At 35.7% G+C, this 18,251-nt stretch overlaps 1 protein-coding gene and 2 long non-coding RNA genes across 4 annotated transcripts; 2 read left to right on the top strand and 1 right to left on the bottom strand.

The window, feature by feature from the left end:
* Positions 1 to 464: 464 nt before the first annotated feature.
* On the top strand, positions 465 to 8,400 carry LOC126916520 (uncharacterized). Of its 2 annotated transcripts, XR_007710631.1 has the most exons (4): positions 465 to 625; positions 5,977 to 6,100; positions 7,208 to 7,655; positions 7,780 to 8,400. It is a non-coding gene; the product is annotated as an uncharacterized LOC126916520 (long non-coding RNA). The 2 variants fall into 2 exon arrangements; XR_007710630.1 differs by having other exon boundaries at positions 7,208 to 8,400.
* Positions 5,977 to 7,376, bottom strand: LOC126916521 (uncharacterized). Its single transcript, XR_007710632.1, has 2 exons — positions 7,254 to 7,376; positions 5,977 to 6,845 (listed from the first exon to the last, which is right to left on the bottom strand). It is a non-coding gene; the product is annotated as an uncharacterized LOC126916521 (long non-coding RNA).
* Positions 8,401 to 16,212: 7,812 nt separating the features above from the next.
* Positions 16,213 to 17,079, top strand: LOC126916994 (uncharacterized). Its single transcript, XM_050723379.1, has 3 exons — positions 16,213 to 16,326; positions 16,595 to 16,683; positions 16,857 to 17,079. Exons 1-3 carry the CDS (start codon positions 16,213 to 16,215, stop codon positions 17,077 to 17,079), a joined length of 426 nt encoding a protein of 141 aa, XP_050579336.1.
* The last annotated feature ends 1,172 nt before the right edge of the window (positions 17,080 to 18,251 follow it).

The following is an 18,251-nucleotide window of genomic DNA, read 5'->3' on the forward strand; positions in this document are numbered from 1 at the left end:
AAGAAAGAGAAGGAGGAACGAAGGAGAGAGAGAGAGAGAAAGAGAGGAAGAGAGATAGAGAGAGTCTCTTTGATCCGCTTAGGCTGACTGCGCCATCAAAGTAATCCGACAGTAGATTACTTTCAATACATACATACTACATACGTATGCTCGCTTGTCCGGCAGCCGACTCGTGTTAAAATCCTACCGTGTGGGTGTATCCGTTTGTACTCACTCGTGTCTACGTATATGCAAGACTAACCGCCATATCTACCGTCGATTTATGCGGTCAACAACGCGATATCTCGCTCAAAGCGAGTCGTCGACCATCTCGGTTCTCTCGGTCGACGTACGAAAATAGCGACCAGTATGCAGAAAACTTTGTATGCCTACGATCTACGATCCAACTCGCATGTACATTCTCCGAAATTCTCGTAATTCGTGCTGAATCACCCAGGGATTTACATATGAGCCAAAGAGTTAATTCTTGCACTGTGATATCGGCCGAATATGTAATCGCTGTCTAGACGTTCAACAAATATCTAGATAATATTTCAGTAAATGTAGACAGTAGACACGCTTTGAGGTTCGTAGTTCTTTCCTTGTCCGGTTTAAGATACGAGCCCGGACTACGATTTTATGAAACGTAAGTTATAGAGACGCCACCCTGTTTCTAGTGAAATGAACGAAATGTTAGCACTGCAATGTTTTGCACGGACTTATATCGAAATAGTGCAGATCGTAATGCAAATTATACGAAATAACACTTTCAAACAAATACGAGAGAGTTGGTGGCAAATATATATTTACATATATTGCACGTATCTGTGTGTACCTACTTATTTTATGCATGATTATCATTACATTCAAATTTGGTATAAATCAGTCGCATTTTCCACTTTTATCCATGCTTGTATACACATACGTATATACGTGCATACATATACAGTCGCTCACATTAATATTCGGACACCTTTTAAAACGGAATAACCTTTGTAATATTGGAACAAAATTGGACTTTACGTTTTATGACAAATTGGAAGGATTAGTGGACTAGATTTCTACGATTTCTTATCTGAACCTGTGATGAAAATTTGTACAATACGTTCTGTTGATTTATGAGAATTATTGTATATACATACTGAACATTAGTTTATGAGCCTTGCTAGTACGTTCTTACGAGCTATAAACTGTTAAAAATGGTAAAAATCGCAGATTATCGCGACTTGCGGCTTACAGCTGCTATAATATCTTTCCATATCTGTCTATTATTACTGCATCAACTTATTTCGATGAAATTTCCGGCATGTATATCTAATTGACATAAATCATTTTTTAAATTTTCATTGCAGATTCAGTTAAACAAGTTGCAGCAGGGAGCGCTTGCTCATTGGATTGCAATTGCTATATTTTCAAAATTTTTTCGCACGTCATCTAGTAAAATAGTTCTTCTAACTTCCCAAGAAAACACAAGTCGTTTCGTCCAATATTAAAAAAATTATTCCGTTTGAAAGGATGTCCGAATACTAATCTATATACTAAAACACTAAGTCACTGTACATATACGGAATTTGCCCTGAAAACTACTTTGAAAAAAGAAGTATAAAAAAGTTTGAAATCAGAGCTTCACATATGATACAATGACATTTATCGCCGTGCACAATATTATACATCTTTAGGCACGATGTATACATTACGCGATTCTAATCAAACTTTTTAGTCTTTATCTTCTCAGGTTTTTTCAACTTCGACAGTTGATCGAATTTACAATTTCTCACTATATGTATTTCTTTCACTGACTATACCTATACTGTAAAGATATTAATAAAGTTAACAGTTAATGTTTATTGTTAGTATTTTGTCTTGCGATTATTTTCACATTTTGGTATCGAGAGGTTAAAAAACTCGTATATTATATATATTTTAATATCATATCGGTTCTATTAGTCATCGATTTCTTTTTGGTCGTTAAAATGCCTTCCTTTTAATTACGAATACGTGAATGTAATAAGTTTTAAGGGTTCGCAATCATCGATTCGATTACTACGCTTCAACGTTAATCACCCGCAGTCAATGATTCTTGTGGTTATCGTAACATGCAGCAGATTAATTATAGTGTCGAGGCGAAAGACAGAAAGTCCAAAGGCGACAGCGGTTCCGGCGGGGACTTTCACGTTCCCGGCTGCAACTGGCAACCCGTCAATTAGCGCCACTGTCACTGCCTTTAAGGTTTGCTGGAACCCCTCCTTTTCACCATTATCGCGAAGAATTACGGTATGTATAGCTGTCAGCTCGTAAGTCTCGTTTCTGTTAAAACTAGTTGCCCGTTATCCACTCGATTAGCGATCAATTAGGTTCATGTGACAGCCGTTAAGGAGATTCCAACAACCACTGATACGAAATATTTCACACGCCTTTCTTTCTCTCTTCCGAAGAATATAATCATTATAAATTTCACACTCTTAGGTAAATTCTCCAACGATCGCATCTTTCAACCATCAACATTGATTACGTAGCACGTTATAACAGGATTTTTGATCGTTCAACCTGCGATGTCAGCCATTAACTTTAAAATATCGATGACGTAACTTTCAAAAGGATCTCTCGATACTTTCTACTTTTCGGTCATCGCGTCAAAATTGCAAACGATAAAAGTAGGATTTGAAATGTGTTAAAAAAATGTTCAACATGTCCGAGTGTAAATTAAGAAAATGCACTAGTACTTGTATTCATACCGTTTAATCTTAGTCGTTACAGAAATCTATTATCTGTTCGCGTACCTTCTGTTGTTAATTGAGTCTGTCTTTCTCTTTTGGTGGTAAGTTGCAAATTTCCAAAACATTTCTATCCCTGCAATTTACATATGTAATACGCCGAGTCTGAGTTAGTCTTCTGGAATATATCTTCTACCGAATGTATTCACGTATTTCAGCGTCATTGCAGAGTTATCAAGAGCTGTCTAAGGTATTTTACGGATCAGTCGCGAATGTCGATCGGTGTATGCGTGCCTTTCTAATATCCTAGAAATATACATAACACAGTAACGTATAACTGTCAGGCTGTAATTCTCGTTTCCACTAAGGTTACTTGCCTGTTGCTCGTTCGATTAACGGTCGATTAAGCCTGTCGGGCAGCCGTTAAGGAGATACGAGAAAGAGCCAAAGATATGAAATGCAAGATACTTTATAATTTGAGATAACGTTATGAATGGTAACGAGCTCTGCCCGCCTTCTACGGTGCGTGCATGCGCGTGTACGAATACGTGTGACTACCTAACCTGCAGAACAGCGCATACATTCCTCTTGGCCGTCGTTTTAATCGAATGGAAACTAATGAAGCCGAGTGTTATGCCGCTATAAATTTTTTGCACAATTCGCATGTTTATCGCGATAACCGCGAAACCCAACATGCTGCGAAATCGAAGCTGCTTTTAAATTTTATTATTATAACTTTATGAATTTCGATAGCCTTTCTCTCGCTCCGGAATTTTATGGAACGTATAAATTTTAGGATCGATGACGATATAAACGCTGACACAACGTTGCCGAGTTGTTCCTATTTCCACTTTCAAAATTGTCACACTTGTATAAATATTCCACATAACATATAAAATTAATGAACAAGCAGAAAATTTATGATTGACGATAGAGCCATTTCATTTTATAATTCACTAATTCATTATTACGTACTCGGACGCTGCTTCGCCTAGGAAGAAATAGTAATTAACTGCGTCAAGGTTATCGACACGTATACTTTATCCTTAACTAACACCTATTGTAGCCGGATGACATATATATGTATACATACTCTTTTTCTCAGGTTTACTTTTAAATTTATCGATCTCCCTTCTTTTTCGCTTAACTACTATAAATTTTCATTAAATGAGCCACGACTACGCAAAAAATTATATTATTTTGTTTTAACCTTAGAAGATTCATTCCCGAGGAAATAAAAACGGAAAATAATAAGGTATTACGTATAAAAATAATAAAAAATAAAACAAATTATGAAAATTAATATATTTCCTTTTTAATGGTTTACTTAGTTTTTTATACGATAAGCATAGAATCGCGGAGGAGAATAATTAGTTAGAGTATTCATTTTTATTTATTAGAATTTTTTTATTAGTATATGAAACTTTCAAATTTAACAATTTAAAAAGTCTAAAGTATCCTTAAGGCAAAATATATAAAATTATATTACCTAGATATTTAGGTTTGTCCAATTATCTCGTAAACGTATAGAATAACATGGTTGAGGCTTTAAATGATTTATTTTAAATTACAGTGTTAAAAGTTATTGACATTTTTCAAACTGACAACATCTATAATTTTCAATTGCCATATTTATAAATTTTCATTGTAAAAGCGTTTCAAATAGAAAGTATTTGTAAAAGCAGATAATATATGATACGTTTAATCGTATGAATTCTGATACTGGAAACGCAGGTAATATACAAATAATAAATGAACAACATTTAAAACTTCCGCTCATTACAGCGTTCATGACAGACTGCGTAAAATCAATAAACAAATGTTTGTTGAAACAAATTATTATTACTTAATGGCTGGTAGCCAAACCATAAATTCGATTTCCATGGATTTAGATAACGATAGGCGGATACCCATGTACGCTGTACATACACTAGGGATATTTTATTCTGGCATCCTGATACAGCGTGTTCGTGTAATTCTCAATTACAGCACATATCGTAATTACTGCTAATATAATTGACATAAACATTAGTTGTATTTCGTAGTATCTACTAAAGGAGCAATAAACTGCGTTTTACAGTATTTGTTCATTTCGCTTGGAAAAAAATCGTCAAATATAAACCAAATGTGTTCACGCTTTTCCATAATAAAAAAAATTGGAAATTGATTCTTTACGCGTGTGAAACGCGTAAGTTGGATATGATATTTGTGCATTAGATTTCAGGATATAAAAATATCAATAAAAAGCGATTACGTTATTAATTTACGATAGTTTAGTGTTTCTCGGTTTGATTTTTATTACCTGAACGATCACACGTTTAATAGATGACAATATATTTGATGCAAGTCAAATAATATCAACAGCACTTTAAGATTGCTCGTAATACTTAAATATATACATATGTAATAGCATTTTAGCCGTAGCTTTGTAATAACCGTATCTATGTTTAGTATGGGTACTCTTCTAATCTCTGTAAATCTTAATAACTCTACAAATCATATTCAGAGACAATTTCGTGAAAATTACAGAATAATTCAAGCTAAAGCATTATCGTGGTCGGAAAGTGCCTCGACTATTGTACTCCGTTTAAGCTGCTCTTTCATATGCATGGCATGTTTCATGTATGTATTTAGATGTATGTATGTCGCGTAATCAAGAAATTAATTTAAACATTGCTAGGATGTCCTTCCTGCTCATCTTTGTTTACAAGTATTTTATTTACTATTATACTTATAATTATTATTTGTACTATACAGAATTATTCAAACTAGGGATAGATTTTTAGGCATTTTTAACAGCTAATTAAGAGCGCACATATGTAAGTGCATGTATCATAGGATACATAATAAAGTAATAAAATAAATAGAAAAATTCCACATCACAAATTCTAATATTTATTTTACAAACAAATATTATTTTTGAAATAAATTTACTTAAATATAGAAAAATCGGATACGAACATAAAGTCAAACTTCAGGGCTGACGAACCACGTTTGAAAATTCAATTGATTCGATTGCAGGGTACTTTACGAAATTCTTGTTCAAGTAAAATATAATCTCGTATCAAATCGTAAAAATATTTAAATTTCAATTCATTCTTATAAGTATATCTCTGGTTAACTTTATATTTACGAAATTATTAAACTAAAAATGCGAAAAAGCTAATTATAATTTGCAGAGTTCTCCGAATGGGGAGCTAGAGAGTGTTGTTACTTCATTAAACATTAAAAAGTTTACAATAATACGAAATTTCCGAGGATAAGTTGGATCGTTGGATTTTAGGAACAATTACGAGAAGGTAAGACAGTTGATACGATCGAACTTCCGAGGAGGCGCAAGAAGAGTGAAATAGTGGAGGACGAATGGAAAATCACGGCAAGGCACATGAATCTAAGCACGGTAAGCGGTAAGTGAATTGATCGTTCGAGGCGGCACATCGTTACGACACACCGGTGTCTCCATCCATCTATCCCCGTCCTTTAAATCGGCGTGCCCCGTTCTTTGTTTAACTCCTTTCTCGCCTCCCCTCGGCGAGCGGAACGAACGTATTAGGTTATGGACCTCGCTTTTCCAGGCGCGCAAGTTATAAATGGCCGTTGCACGCCGAGCTGAAACGTATACACAGGGTGCACGGTGTATTCTCCCGCGAGCGCGAGCGAACGAAGATGACGTTAGGCCGCGAGTTAGAAGTAGAAGCGAGATCGCAATATACCGACGCGAGACTGGAAGCGGGACTAGTCGACGTAGTCGATGGAGGCGCGCGGGCTAGTGGACTCGGATTTATGAGACCGTCATATTTCGCAAGTTGCGAGCCGGTAATTCCTGGCCGTGCGGCGATTTATGGCCGCGGTGTGTCCCGCCTGCGCCATTAATCCTTCCCTTTCGCCCTGAATCGAACTTCCACCTATCCTATAGTCTCCTCCTCTTCTCCTCCCTTCTCTTCTCTTCTCTTCTCTTCTCTTCGCTTCGCTTCTCTTCACATCTCTTCGCTTCTTTCCGCCTCTCTTCGCTTCTCTCCGCTTCTCTTCTCTTCTCTTCTCTTCTCCTCTCCTCTTCTCTCCTCTCCTCTCCTCACGTCTTTCACGTCTCGTTTCGATTCTTCGCATCGCGTCACGTCGCGTCATGTCGTATGTTGTTTCTTGTTGCCCCTTCTGTAAATACGAGTTGATGTTGTCCAAAATTCGAAATGCTCGAAACCTAACTTGAAATAAACAACTTGCTTATTTCGTTTAAATGTAAAACGCTTATAAACGATACATTTGATCCTTGACGTATTATAGGTTTTATTCTTTTGGAAAAATGACACCAATTTCTATAATTAATTATCACCATGTCCTTTCTGCCATCACCAAATTCTGAATATCTCTCGTATGTTATAGTGAGGTAATATTTGGATAATATTATTTAAATATTTTCGGACTCTAATCACGTTTTTCACGGATTTCTTCAAGAATTTTAATCATCAATTTTAGACAAATGGAAAGGTATTAAAATATGATTTTTTCCAATTCAGGAATTTCATTTCCACGTTCACGACAACAATGCTACACGACTATTACCTATGGTGCGCGCAACTTATTACGGATCCACGCAAACGACTATAGGACGTAGATTATCGAGATTAAACGAGCTATGACTGGCATCGTTAGACGAAGAAAAGAAAAGGTAGTGGATCGACAAAATAATTAATCGCAGCGATCGGCATGGTGTTGGCGGTTCTAGTAGAAACGAAGCGAGCGAAGAGGAGCCGGTTGCACGTCAAGTATGCGCGGAATGAAAACTGTCAGTGGCCTGACACGGCGGACTGGTTGGGGGCGACAGCTTGCTAAATGCACAACCACCCCGGCTGACTCTAGTCAACGTCTGCATACCATCTACCTGCCTCTGCTTCTACCGTCACCGCCTCCGCCTCCGCCTGCACCACCACCGACGCCGCTACTGCTGCTGCCATCGCTCGAAAAGTACACCTCTCGATATTGTTGTCCATGCGTTAGAATTTTTCTGTGGCTCAACCATAAAAAAATCAACCGAAATTTATACATATATCAAAATGTATAAATAAATGACCGGAAAAATAATTTGCAGATACGTGATATTGACGTATCGCGACCGATACATAGTCCATTAACCTCTCGCCAACGGCGGAAAGGTACAACGAACTGCCGAAAACCACTTTAACTGCTTACCGCGAGACCGCAGAAGCAATGATTCAACTTGTCGATATCGATTTCCTGGAGCTGCTTCAACCAAGGTATCAACGAGTCACTGGTTTTTTTCGGCCCACATATTATACGTCAGTGGCCGTGTTCATTCGCCGACTCATGGGATAATGCGATGCGACGAGCGTCAAAATTTCAAGCTGTCGTAGGAACTGCTTTTCGAACAGACTTAACCGAAGACAAGGAAGATGGATTATATACTTTAATTTTCATACTGTGTATATAATTGAGGATTGTTCGTCGTATATGCGTTATAAACGCAACGTTTCCGAATATATTATAACTTTTTAATATACAAACATGTATGCAGGTGCTACCATAGTTGAAAAGTTTACGTCTCATGTATACAATTTTTATAAATATCCTGTTATATGTTTATGTTCGCCGATTAAATTCTGACCAAAACCCAAGCTTTTCTATTATCGTAGCTGTGTATTAATTTTATTTTATCTCATCTTAAATTTAAATAAAGCAACTATTATTTCGACGGACTAAACAATTTATTTTCCTAGGAAAAAAGACAATTAAATGGAACAAATGTTAAAGTTTCGAAAGAGGAGCTAAACATATTTTTTTAGAATTTACATAAATTATTTATTACAACGTTTACTATGATCTTGTACAAGTGTGTGCGCGGGAACGGTGACGTGGCTGATATTAGTACAACGTCAAACTTATAATTGGCGTGTCCCGATCGATATTTTAATTTATCTAAGGGGAACGCTCCAGTGATGCTGTCAGTACACTTAACGAGTAAGGACAGCTTGCCGAACCGGTGAGTAGAAAATTGAAAACGTGACGCCAGCTATTCAGATGTCACATACCCACATCGTTGGGGCTGTCAGGAAGTAATAAGTAAAAATAGATCTTTCTCCTTCGAGTCACCAATTACTTTGACAATTATTCAATTTACCACTGACAATCTTGATCACAAAAACTTTTTTATCTCTGAACACATAACAAAGTAATTAAGAAAATTTTCCGTATCTTGCCGACATTATGAATTTTTCTTTCCATAATAAAACCAATAAGAGCGTTTAACGGAAAAGTACTTCAGATAATTATAAAATGAACATCGAGTGTATCAGTTTTCAGATGATTACTGGAACGTATAGTCATAAGATCAATCTAATATCGCAATAATAAACGAAATATTAAAATAAGTAATAAGTATATTCTAGGAAAGATGAAACAAGACGAAAGATACTACCAATGCATTTCGAAGGATTATTTTATATGCTTGCTGGAGGCTGGAGCAAAGGAATCGAATAACTCCGAAATTTTTATTAATATTCTTGCAAATAAAAATGCAAACATAATGTCTTATTCGCTGTATACTTTTAAAACTAGTAAAATTTGATGTTTAAACGAAGTGAGTAGACCTCGATTCATTGGATTATCGGTGTCGATGGCAATTGTTACGAAGTGAACTAAATTCACCAATGAAATTAACGTCCCATCGTATCTCTCTAGTAGCTCACTTGAACCTCCATTAATGAAATCTCACTAAATAATGTAATAGCAATTACTTAACTGATACGTGTCTGCCAGTTTAGCATTCAAATAGACGGCCGATATTGTGTAAGCGTCAGTCATTTTAGAATCAATCATCGTACAGATTCGAATACGAATGGTACGTTTCCACGTATCTATAATTGAATTTTTGTTACATTACCTGTTTACTTAAAATATTTTTTCACAGGGACATTTATTACAATACGATCAATCGCTGATTTTCTAATCTTTTTACTTAAAACATATGATATTTTAATATATATTCCACTTGCTTCAAAATTTCAATACACAAACTAAATCTTATGTGCAATATTAAAAAAAAATCTTGATTCGAATTACGCAAACTATCGTACTTTCGAATATAACCGATTTATCGTACAAAGAATTCGTATAATAGATATGTACGTGTTGCGAAGGAAAATAAAACGCATTTATATGAAAGTATATCACCCACAACACGTTATTTCGTGAAAGCGTATCCCACAAAGCGAAATGAATCTACTATTCATCGTATATCCTACCCTATCTGAAACGACGTGCACACGATCATTTTCATTTAATGCTCGAATCTTGCGGACAACCGTAACAGCTAATGTTCACCGTCTTTGGCCGCGGCAAAAAGACGAAGAAGGAATCGAGAAAGCGTTCTTGGAACAGAGTATGTATAGATGTTGAGGCAAAAAAGAGAGGGGACGGCCAGTTGATGCAAAGCCGGCGAGACACGATCGAATCATGCTGGCCCATTGTCCCGCAGTAGATTGGCTGATTTCGTCGGGACGTTTGACGAAGCCCCACCGCTGTTGCGTTCGAGATTGATTGGCAGTGATAGGGCCGATCGACAAGTACGACCGAGACCGGCACAGAAGCTCAATAAAGGTAATTAATGGCTCGACCAGACCATAGGTGTTCCGATCGAGGAGGGGGGACACTTTAACTTACAAGAAGACATCGCCGAACCATTCGCCCCCAATTTCATTGAAAGTTTATAACAGTCATTCATTCTGATTCCTCTGGAATTTCTTTGTAACTGTAACGTTAATGAATTTCTCGCGCGTCTGTATCCTACTTTTTCTCGTAGCAACCGCCGCTTGTAAACAATATAATTAATTTCCAAATGAAATCCATTCGAGACTCGATACAACTTGATCCTTTTATATTAGCTAGATTTTCATGTGAATTATTAGACTACAAATATCCTACTTCATAAAGTACTCGCTACTTTTCTATTTCACTTGTTATAATAGTTCGTTATAATAGACCTGTATATATAATAAACAGATACGCTGAATAAAATTTCATGGAAGTAGTGTATATTAAAGCGTATTGCACGAAAGTACGAATATCGGAAATACTTGAGAATCATAATCACGTAGTCTATTCTCATTAGAGGAAAATTGCTTGTGCAACAGGTGCGAGATCCCGAAATTTCGTTGTAGTATGATTTAAGCAAGATTAATTTTAAGATACGAATGTATAAGTGAAGGTTCTCGGTGTGTGTAAAAATACGTACACATGTCCGTTTTCGTACTTTCTCTCTTCATACGAGTATCAGTGTTTTATCAAGTTATTGACCGTTCGTTATTCATAAACCGTAAAGTAATACGATGTTCAAACACGGTAAAATTCTTTCAATCGAACACACGTTTTTCCAAGATAACATTATTAAAACACACCAACTGAAAAGAAATTACTACGGTGTATGTGATTGGACCTTTTCTGTAGAATATCGAATAGCAAAAATCTTTGCCAATATAAAGCCAAGCGAAACGAAATTGCATTGATAATGTTATATTAATTTTAGCATCGATAATATTTCTGCGAAACCATTTCGATTTTAGCTAATAAAAAAGTTGAATAAAGAAACGACTGAATGATTTTATTGGCCATAAATATAATATAGCCACTTATTTTATTTCTTATAACCTGTTTGTTCATATTGTACAATAATACCACTTTTATGGTTATGAACATTTAATCGATTGAAAACATCAAATGTAACTAAGATAATAAAAATGGATTAGAATAAAATAGTTAACGGTAATTTGTAAAAATTAGTGTAAAACATAAATTTCTGTAATCATGATTTAAAAAATATGTGTTGTTATTTGTAATTTCAAATTAACAATATGAGAAAGGATCGTTAAAATTTCTTTTGCCATAAAATATATTTGTTTAGTGTTAATTAAAAGGTATAGACCGGTATAAATTAGAGAAATTAATTAAGAGAAAGTAAAGAGAAAACTACTGATCTTATATAAAATATAAACTCTAAAATAGATATCCACTACACAAAAGTAATTAAACTGTTACGGATGTAATAATCTCTGCGTACTGGAAGGCAATAAATAATAAAAGCATAGAAGAAACTGATGCATGTAATAAGAATTATATGTATGTACAAAAAATTTTTATTTTCTAGAAATAGTTTTATACTTCCATTAATTGACTGTTAATAGCAAATGATTTTAGGAGTTTTATAATTTTACTGTTAGTCTTTATCATTGTTATACGTATTAAATACAGGATATTGCATGCGATCTTAACGATGCGATCTAATTAACATTTTCAATTTGTTAAAAATGAATAATCAGAACAATAAAATTATTCTTTCTCGTTAACGCTATTTTCATAACGAAAATGCAATGTAAAATACACAACTATCTTTCTTAAACAATATCTTGTGGTATAACACACACATATCTACATATGTATAATAATATCGAAATATGTTATTACGCTTATATAGTATACTTATCAAAAACGCGTAATCTTTTTTTTTCATTCTCTCAGAAGCTCACCATTTACAGATTAATTATAATCTCTAATATTTTAATCGCAGAATGCAATTTGTTACAAGGTGAGATTATGGGAATATTACTATAATGAACTGCATAATTCTTCTTAAGCAACGGCACAGATGTTACGAGTAACTATTGTTTATATTATCTTAATCACAGAGTCATGTAAGGGAAAATTATGTAGTGTATAACAAATAAAGTTAGCTACAAACTTTTCTTCTTCTTCTTCGTATTCTACAATTGTCTTAAAAACAATACAAAAGCCTAGGCGTCCAACCTTATCAAGTACGATCGTGGTTGATCATAATTAATATCGTCACGTTTAAAACGTTGCACGGTATTACGATCAATATCTACGTGTATTGTGCGAAACTGCCGATAAATCATTCTCTTGGTCAGTCATCGCTATAGTCCCTGTTTTACGTTCTTTGAATAACGAAATAACGTAGTTAACATCAGATTGATAAAACATGATATTAACGTGCTGAAAGTATGGTTAATGGCAATAGCAAGAAGAAAGAGGAAAATGATAGAATCTAAGCTGTGTGACGTCAGAATGAGGGTAAGGCGTGAGAAGAGACGAAGCGCAAAGTTCCCTCTGTCAGTTTGTTTCGTGCCGTAGCGCAAAGCCAAAGCAGCACGAACAGAAAGACGCGCGAGTTGCGTTAATCATGGTCGTGGCGCGGGTTGGGCTGCACCGCATCGCCGCACCACGTCACGAGCGTCGCCGTACAAATGAGTCTCGTGCCGCGTGCCATTTGTTTCAATCTATGGACAGAGATAATTACAGTAGCATCGAATAACGCTCGTATTCGGGTCTCTTCACCGGTCAGTTTCCACGGGCGACGCAGGATGATGCAGAACAATGTAGAGCCGAGTGGAATAGAACAGGGCAGAACAGGGCAGAGCAAAGCAACGCGCAACAGAACGAATCACGTTGGTCTGGCTAGCAGGCTCAGTTGACGTTACTCCAGACAGGATAGTTCCTGTCAAGCTACATGGAGACAAACGAGCGACCGGCAATCAACCGCTGTTAGCCCTGTCCGACCTTTCGCCAACCGCCATCTGACCGGTCCTTTTTGCCCCTAGAACCGTTTCATCATAATTTATTGTGATACTGTCACGTTAATAACTCAATTTATTTCGCTGGAAACCCTATTATTTTTATGGTTAGCCTCGGCTTGTCGTCGCGAGCCACGCCACGCTGCAGCTGGTCACGTATTTTATCCGGTCTCGCGTGACTCCCCGTCTACCTCCGCTGCGCTGTGCCGATCGCCAGCTCGCAATACATCCTACGTAGATTCTTATACTTCTTGCAACTTTCCGTACATCGTTCCAACCATTCTCAAGCAGACGGCATCTCTTTCACTACCAACGGCACTTGCGTAGTTTCCGTTTAGATTCCATTTACTTGAAGCTTCGAAAGAAATACGAATAACAAACGATACAAGTTTTACTAAAGAAATTTTTTTTTAGTACACATTTATATAGTTAACATCATTGAAGGAATGGAACGGTTGCCCGATGCTTGCATGATAAAATGGCGAAGTATTAAATTATTTGCTAGATGGACGTTACAATACCGAACACGTACGGTGTAAATCTTCGTTGAAATCACATAAAGGAAAAACGGAAAATTATAGTTGCAAGCTGTTGAAGATCCGCAAAGTGTGCTCGTTAATTTTAAACTTTAATAGGTACTTCTCCGTTCCTACTGGCTAATCACTTCATAAACATAGTGTGCCAGATACAACACAGATACAATGTCCGCATTAATCGTAAGAATTGCTGGTTTACGAGCGGCGCACAGCACGATGTGTCTTTCCTTTCGTTTCGTTCCGTTTCGTTCCGTTTCGTTCCTACCGCGTATGCATTACATCACGTGGCTAATTAAGCCCTCATTATTCTCCGTGAATTATGGCAGTAATTCACCGACTTTCTCTCACTACGGTACACGGACACGCAAACAACGATGCCTCGCGAGGATCCACCCGTTGAATTTCAAATGAACGTCCATTTCAGGCGATTATAAAGAACCACTTTTTTCCCTTTACACGGCGATACTTTGCCAACGATATAAAATACCACGCAGTGTGTAACTGCTAATTTATTCGATTTCGGAATATGCCGGTTACCCGACAACGTAACAACTTGCTGACAACCACAAATGAATCATGAATTACGTCATTAAGGCCTAGAAATTCGGTTTATTTCGTTATCATCGATTATGTTAATCGGCTCTAGGAAAATGCAAAAAGTAGGATTGTTAACAAAATGCCAACATCGATACATTTTCAAATTGGCGTTCAGAGATCGGACATCACGATCCTGTAATTCCTACAGATACATATAATTAACCCGTGCCGTCGATAACGAAGAGTTACGAGGTATTTTGAGTCGAATAATAATCTTCATCGGGAATTTCTGCGTTAATAGCATTATAAATTTTAACGACAGATTTTATCTGGTATAACACCGTATGAATCATTACATTAAGAAACACAATCGTAAAACCTAAGATTTTATGCTTCTGCAAATAAAAAACGAACGATACCGAAAAACGAGTATTTAAATGTAAGCCGTTTCGTTCTGAATTTTAATCGAATCTGTCTACACTGTTTCCATTTTCAATATTTAGATACGCTAATTTAAAGAAATAAAATTGAATACCTATCTCGATCAGAAAAGTGTAATAATATAATTATGTAATAATAATATATAATTATGCTGGGCGAAGTATGTTATACATAATTATCGCTCTCAGCAACGCGTTTTGCACATATTTCCTATAGGACAAAATACCTGCAGATATCCCAAGCAATCGATATTGAACTGTTACCTTAGAATGTTCATTTTTCGCATAAATAATATTCAGGAGTATCGAAAATGAATAATTTGTTCGTTAACAGGTTATCTAATAATTTCCTCTTTAAATGCGGTATACTTTCAATATCGTATCTTGAGTTTGAACGATTGCTACAACTATGAGAAGAATTGGGAAGCAACTAAGTAAGATTTTATAAAATCAAAGTCATCTATATATTATCATGATTTATATATCATAAAGGACGAAATAAAAGATTATGTAAATGTTAAAAAATTCTGTGGATATGTTTGGTCCTACTGAAGATATAGCTCTTTATATTAATAGTTTTATACGATGGATAGAATGACTCCGTAGAATCTTATATACAGTGACGAGCGAAAGTGTAAACACACTGATTTTATGTAAAAGGCGATACTGCGACTAATTTTTCAAGTGATCGGTAAAGATTAGGTAACAGTAACTACAAGCTACGTCTGATTGACGAAATGTAATAGTTCATTTTCATTAACATTAATAATATACAGAATATTTTATAATAATTATGTTTTGAAACAATGTTTACAGTTTTGATAGCATGTAAATGTAGTATCGGAAAAGGATAGGATTAGGATAATTTAGATTTGTAAAATTCTCCTAATACTATTTATTTAAGATAAATAAAAATAACAGAGATTAATTGGACAGAGAACGATAAATGTTCAACTTGAACTAAACGCAAAAATCTTATTCTACTCAAATCACTCTCGCAACTCTATAACTCTAACAACTCAATCTCTCAACAACGCTAGCAACTCAGGCAACTCCGCTGACTCTCTCAACTCTACAACTCTACTCTTCGGCTTCTCGACTAGCTCTGACCTCTCGATAAAACGTTCTCACTTCTCCATCAACGTTATTTTGTCCTTTTCCTAATGCGGTCCTGTTTTCGTGCCGCAAGGATTAGGTGACTTTAGTCAATAGGTTTTTCTCCTATGTAAACTAACAGCCGAAGGACAGACGACATTGTTTTGGTTAGTTTCTAACCAGGTTTTTTCCTCACGATACTACATAAATGTCAGGGAAACGAAACTGTCGGTAAGCACTGATTGTCCACTGTTTCGCAGTCAACTGTTCCACACCATTGTTAGGTTACTTTTCAGTTTGATATACTTAATCCAAGATGAAGCCACTTAGTGAAGATAAAAAGAACAGTATTATTTGTTTGTGTGATAAAGGTTTGTCGTTGCGGCAAACAGAGAAATGTAGTGTCAGTCATACGATAGTTGCACCAATAGTTAGTGCACCAATTTCTTCACAAAACCGTAGACCGCGACTTATTTCGGATAGAGCAGCACGTGAAATTGCACACTGTATTCGGTCGGGTTGTTACAAAACACCAAAAATTGCTGCTCAGGAAATCGAAATAAGTGCTAGTGAATTGACCATTCGTCGCTCTTTAAAGAGAATTGGTTTCCGAGCGAAGGAAAAAGAAAGTAAACCAGCTCTTCCAAACAAAAATATTACGAAAAAAAAAATTACGAAAACAATTTATTGACACCTAGTACAAAGAATGGACGACCGAAGATTGGAAAAGAGTTATATGGAGTGACGAAACAAAAATTAACAGATTCGAATCCGACAGAAGGTCCTGGTATATTGGACTTCATCCGAGAATAATGATCAACCAGGTGGTATAAAACAAACTATGAAGTTTGGAGGTGACTCAATTATGTGTTAGGGTTGCTTTACTCACAGAGGTGTTGGTTCCTTAGTTCGAATCAAAGGTATAATGCGAAAAGAGCATTATTTGACCATTCTATAAAGCAATTTACCTTCTGTTGTTAATTCTATTGGATATAATGAACGTGAAGTAGTATTTCAACAAGACGAGGATCCTAAGTATACTGCAAAAATAGTTAAAGCCTGGCTAGAAAGTCAAAATTTTTCTGTGATGAAGTGGCCAGCACAAAGTTCGGATATGAATCCGATCGAAAATTCGTGGTCCATTTTGAAAAGAAGGCTGGCAAAATATAATAATCCACCTTGAAGTGTTCATGGATTATGGGGAAGAACACAACAGGAATGGTACAATATTGAACTACAAATAATTAAAAATTTAATTGACAGTATGCCTCGTAGATTAAAAGCATTAAAAAAAAGTAAAGGAAAGTGGACGAAATACTAGGTTGAAACCTTAATTGGACGAGTATAATTAAAGTGCAAAACTGTAAACATGCTTTGAGATGTCCATTTTTGTAAAATGTTCTGTACATTATTAATGTTAATGAAAATGAACTATTACATTTCGTTAATCAGATGCAGCTTGTAGTTATTGTTACCTAATCTTTACCGATCACTTGAAAAATTAGTCGTATTATCGCCTTTTACATAAAATCAGCGGAATGTGTTTACACTTTTGTTCGTCACTGTACGTATGTTAAAACTTCTTTATGACAAAAGAAAAAATAACGGTACATACGTATAAGCAAAATTTGACAAAATAAATAATCTTTAAGAAACATTATTCGCCCTATGACGCGCATGGTACTATTACCATAGATATCAATATTACTATTTGTAGTGAAAAATAGATAAAAGTTCAGTGATTTCAGAAGGGAGGTATTTTGAATGCATAGTTGAACTACAGTAGAAGTACAAATATAATATTTTATTTTATAAGCTATTTAAAAAATGTATATTTACAAAGCAAATTCTTATAAATGACAGAGAGAAAAATGACAAGACATTTCGATAAAAGTAATATGTCTATTGTACATTTTCGGTAACTGTCATTTCACATATATGTAGAAAACATGTATACAATTTCGTATTAATGCTTTGACGATTTCAAAAACAAAAAGGAGTAAAACAATACAGAATGGGAGTACGAAACATACTTTTATAAGTCGTATTTAAGCAAGTAGTGTATATCATGTTCATAGTTCGACGGATCTGCTTCCTCCTTACTTGGAATTCGTTCAAGCCGGCAATTGAATCGTCCTACTCGGAATCACTTAAAACCACTCACACAACCCTGCAGTTGACTTGCACTGACTGTAACTTGTGTAATTCTATTTGGAGCTAATGAAATAAGTGTCACAGAGGCTCGACAGCGATACGAACATGATTATGAGGACAGAAATGTCGAGACGAACAACAGAGAATGGATAATCGGCACTTCGATTAAAATGTGACCATTTCACTACAGAAGAGTTTCCT

The sequence above is a fragment of the Bombus affinis genome, chromosome 5, assembly GCF_024516045.1.
Source record: "Bombus affinis isolate iyBomAffi1 chromosome 5, iyBomAffi1.2, whole genome shotgun sequence".
Lineage (NCBI taxonomy): Eukaryota > Metazoa > Arthropoda > Insecta > Hymenoptera > Apidae > Bombus > Bombus affinis.

Excerpts from the sequence above, each read along its gene's own strand:
- LOC126916994 (XM_050723379.1), top strand. The coding sequence starts at position 16,213 with ATGAAGCCACTTAGTGAAGATAAAAAGAACAGTATTATTTGTTTGTGT. Across the intron at positions 16,327-16,594 it reads ATACGATAGTTGCACCAATA|TACAAAGAATGGACGACCGA; the intron begins GTTAGTGCACCA and ends ATTGACACCTAG. Across the intron at positions 16,684-16,856 it reads GAATCCGACAGAAGGTCCTG|CAATTTACCTTCTGTTGTTA; the intron begins GTATATTGGACT and ends CATTCTATAAAG.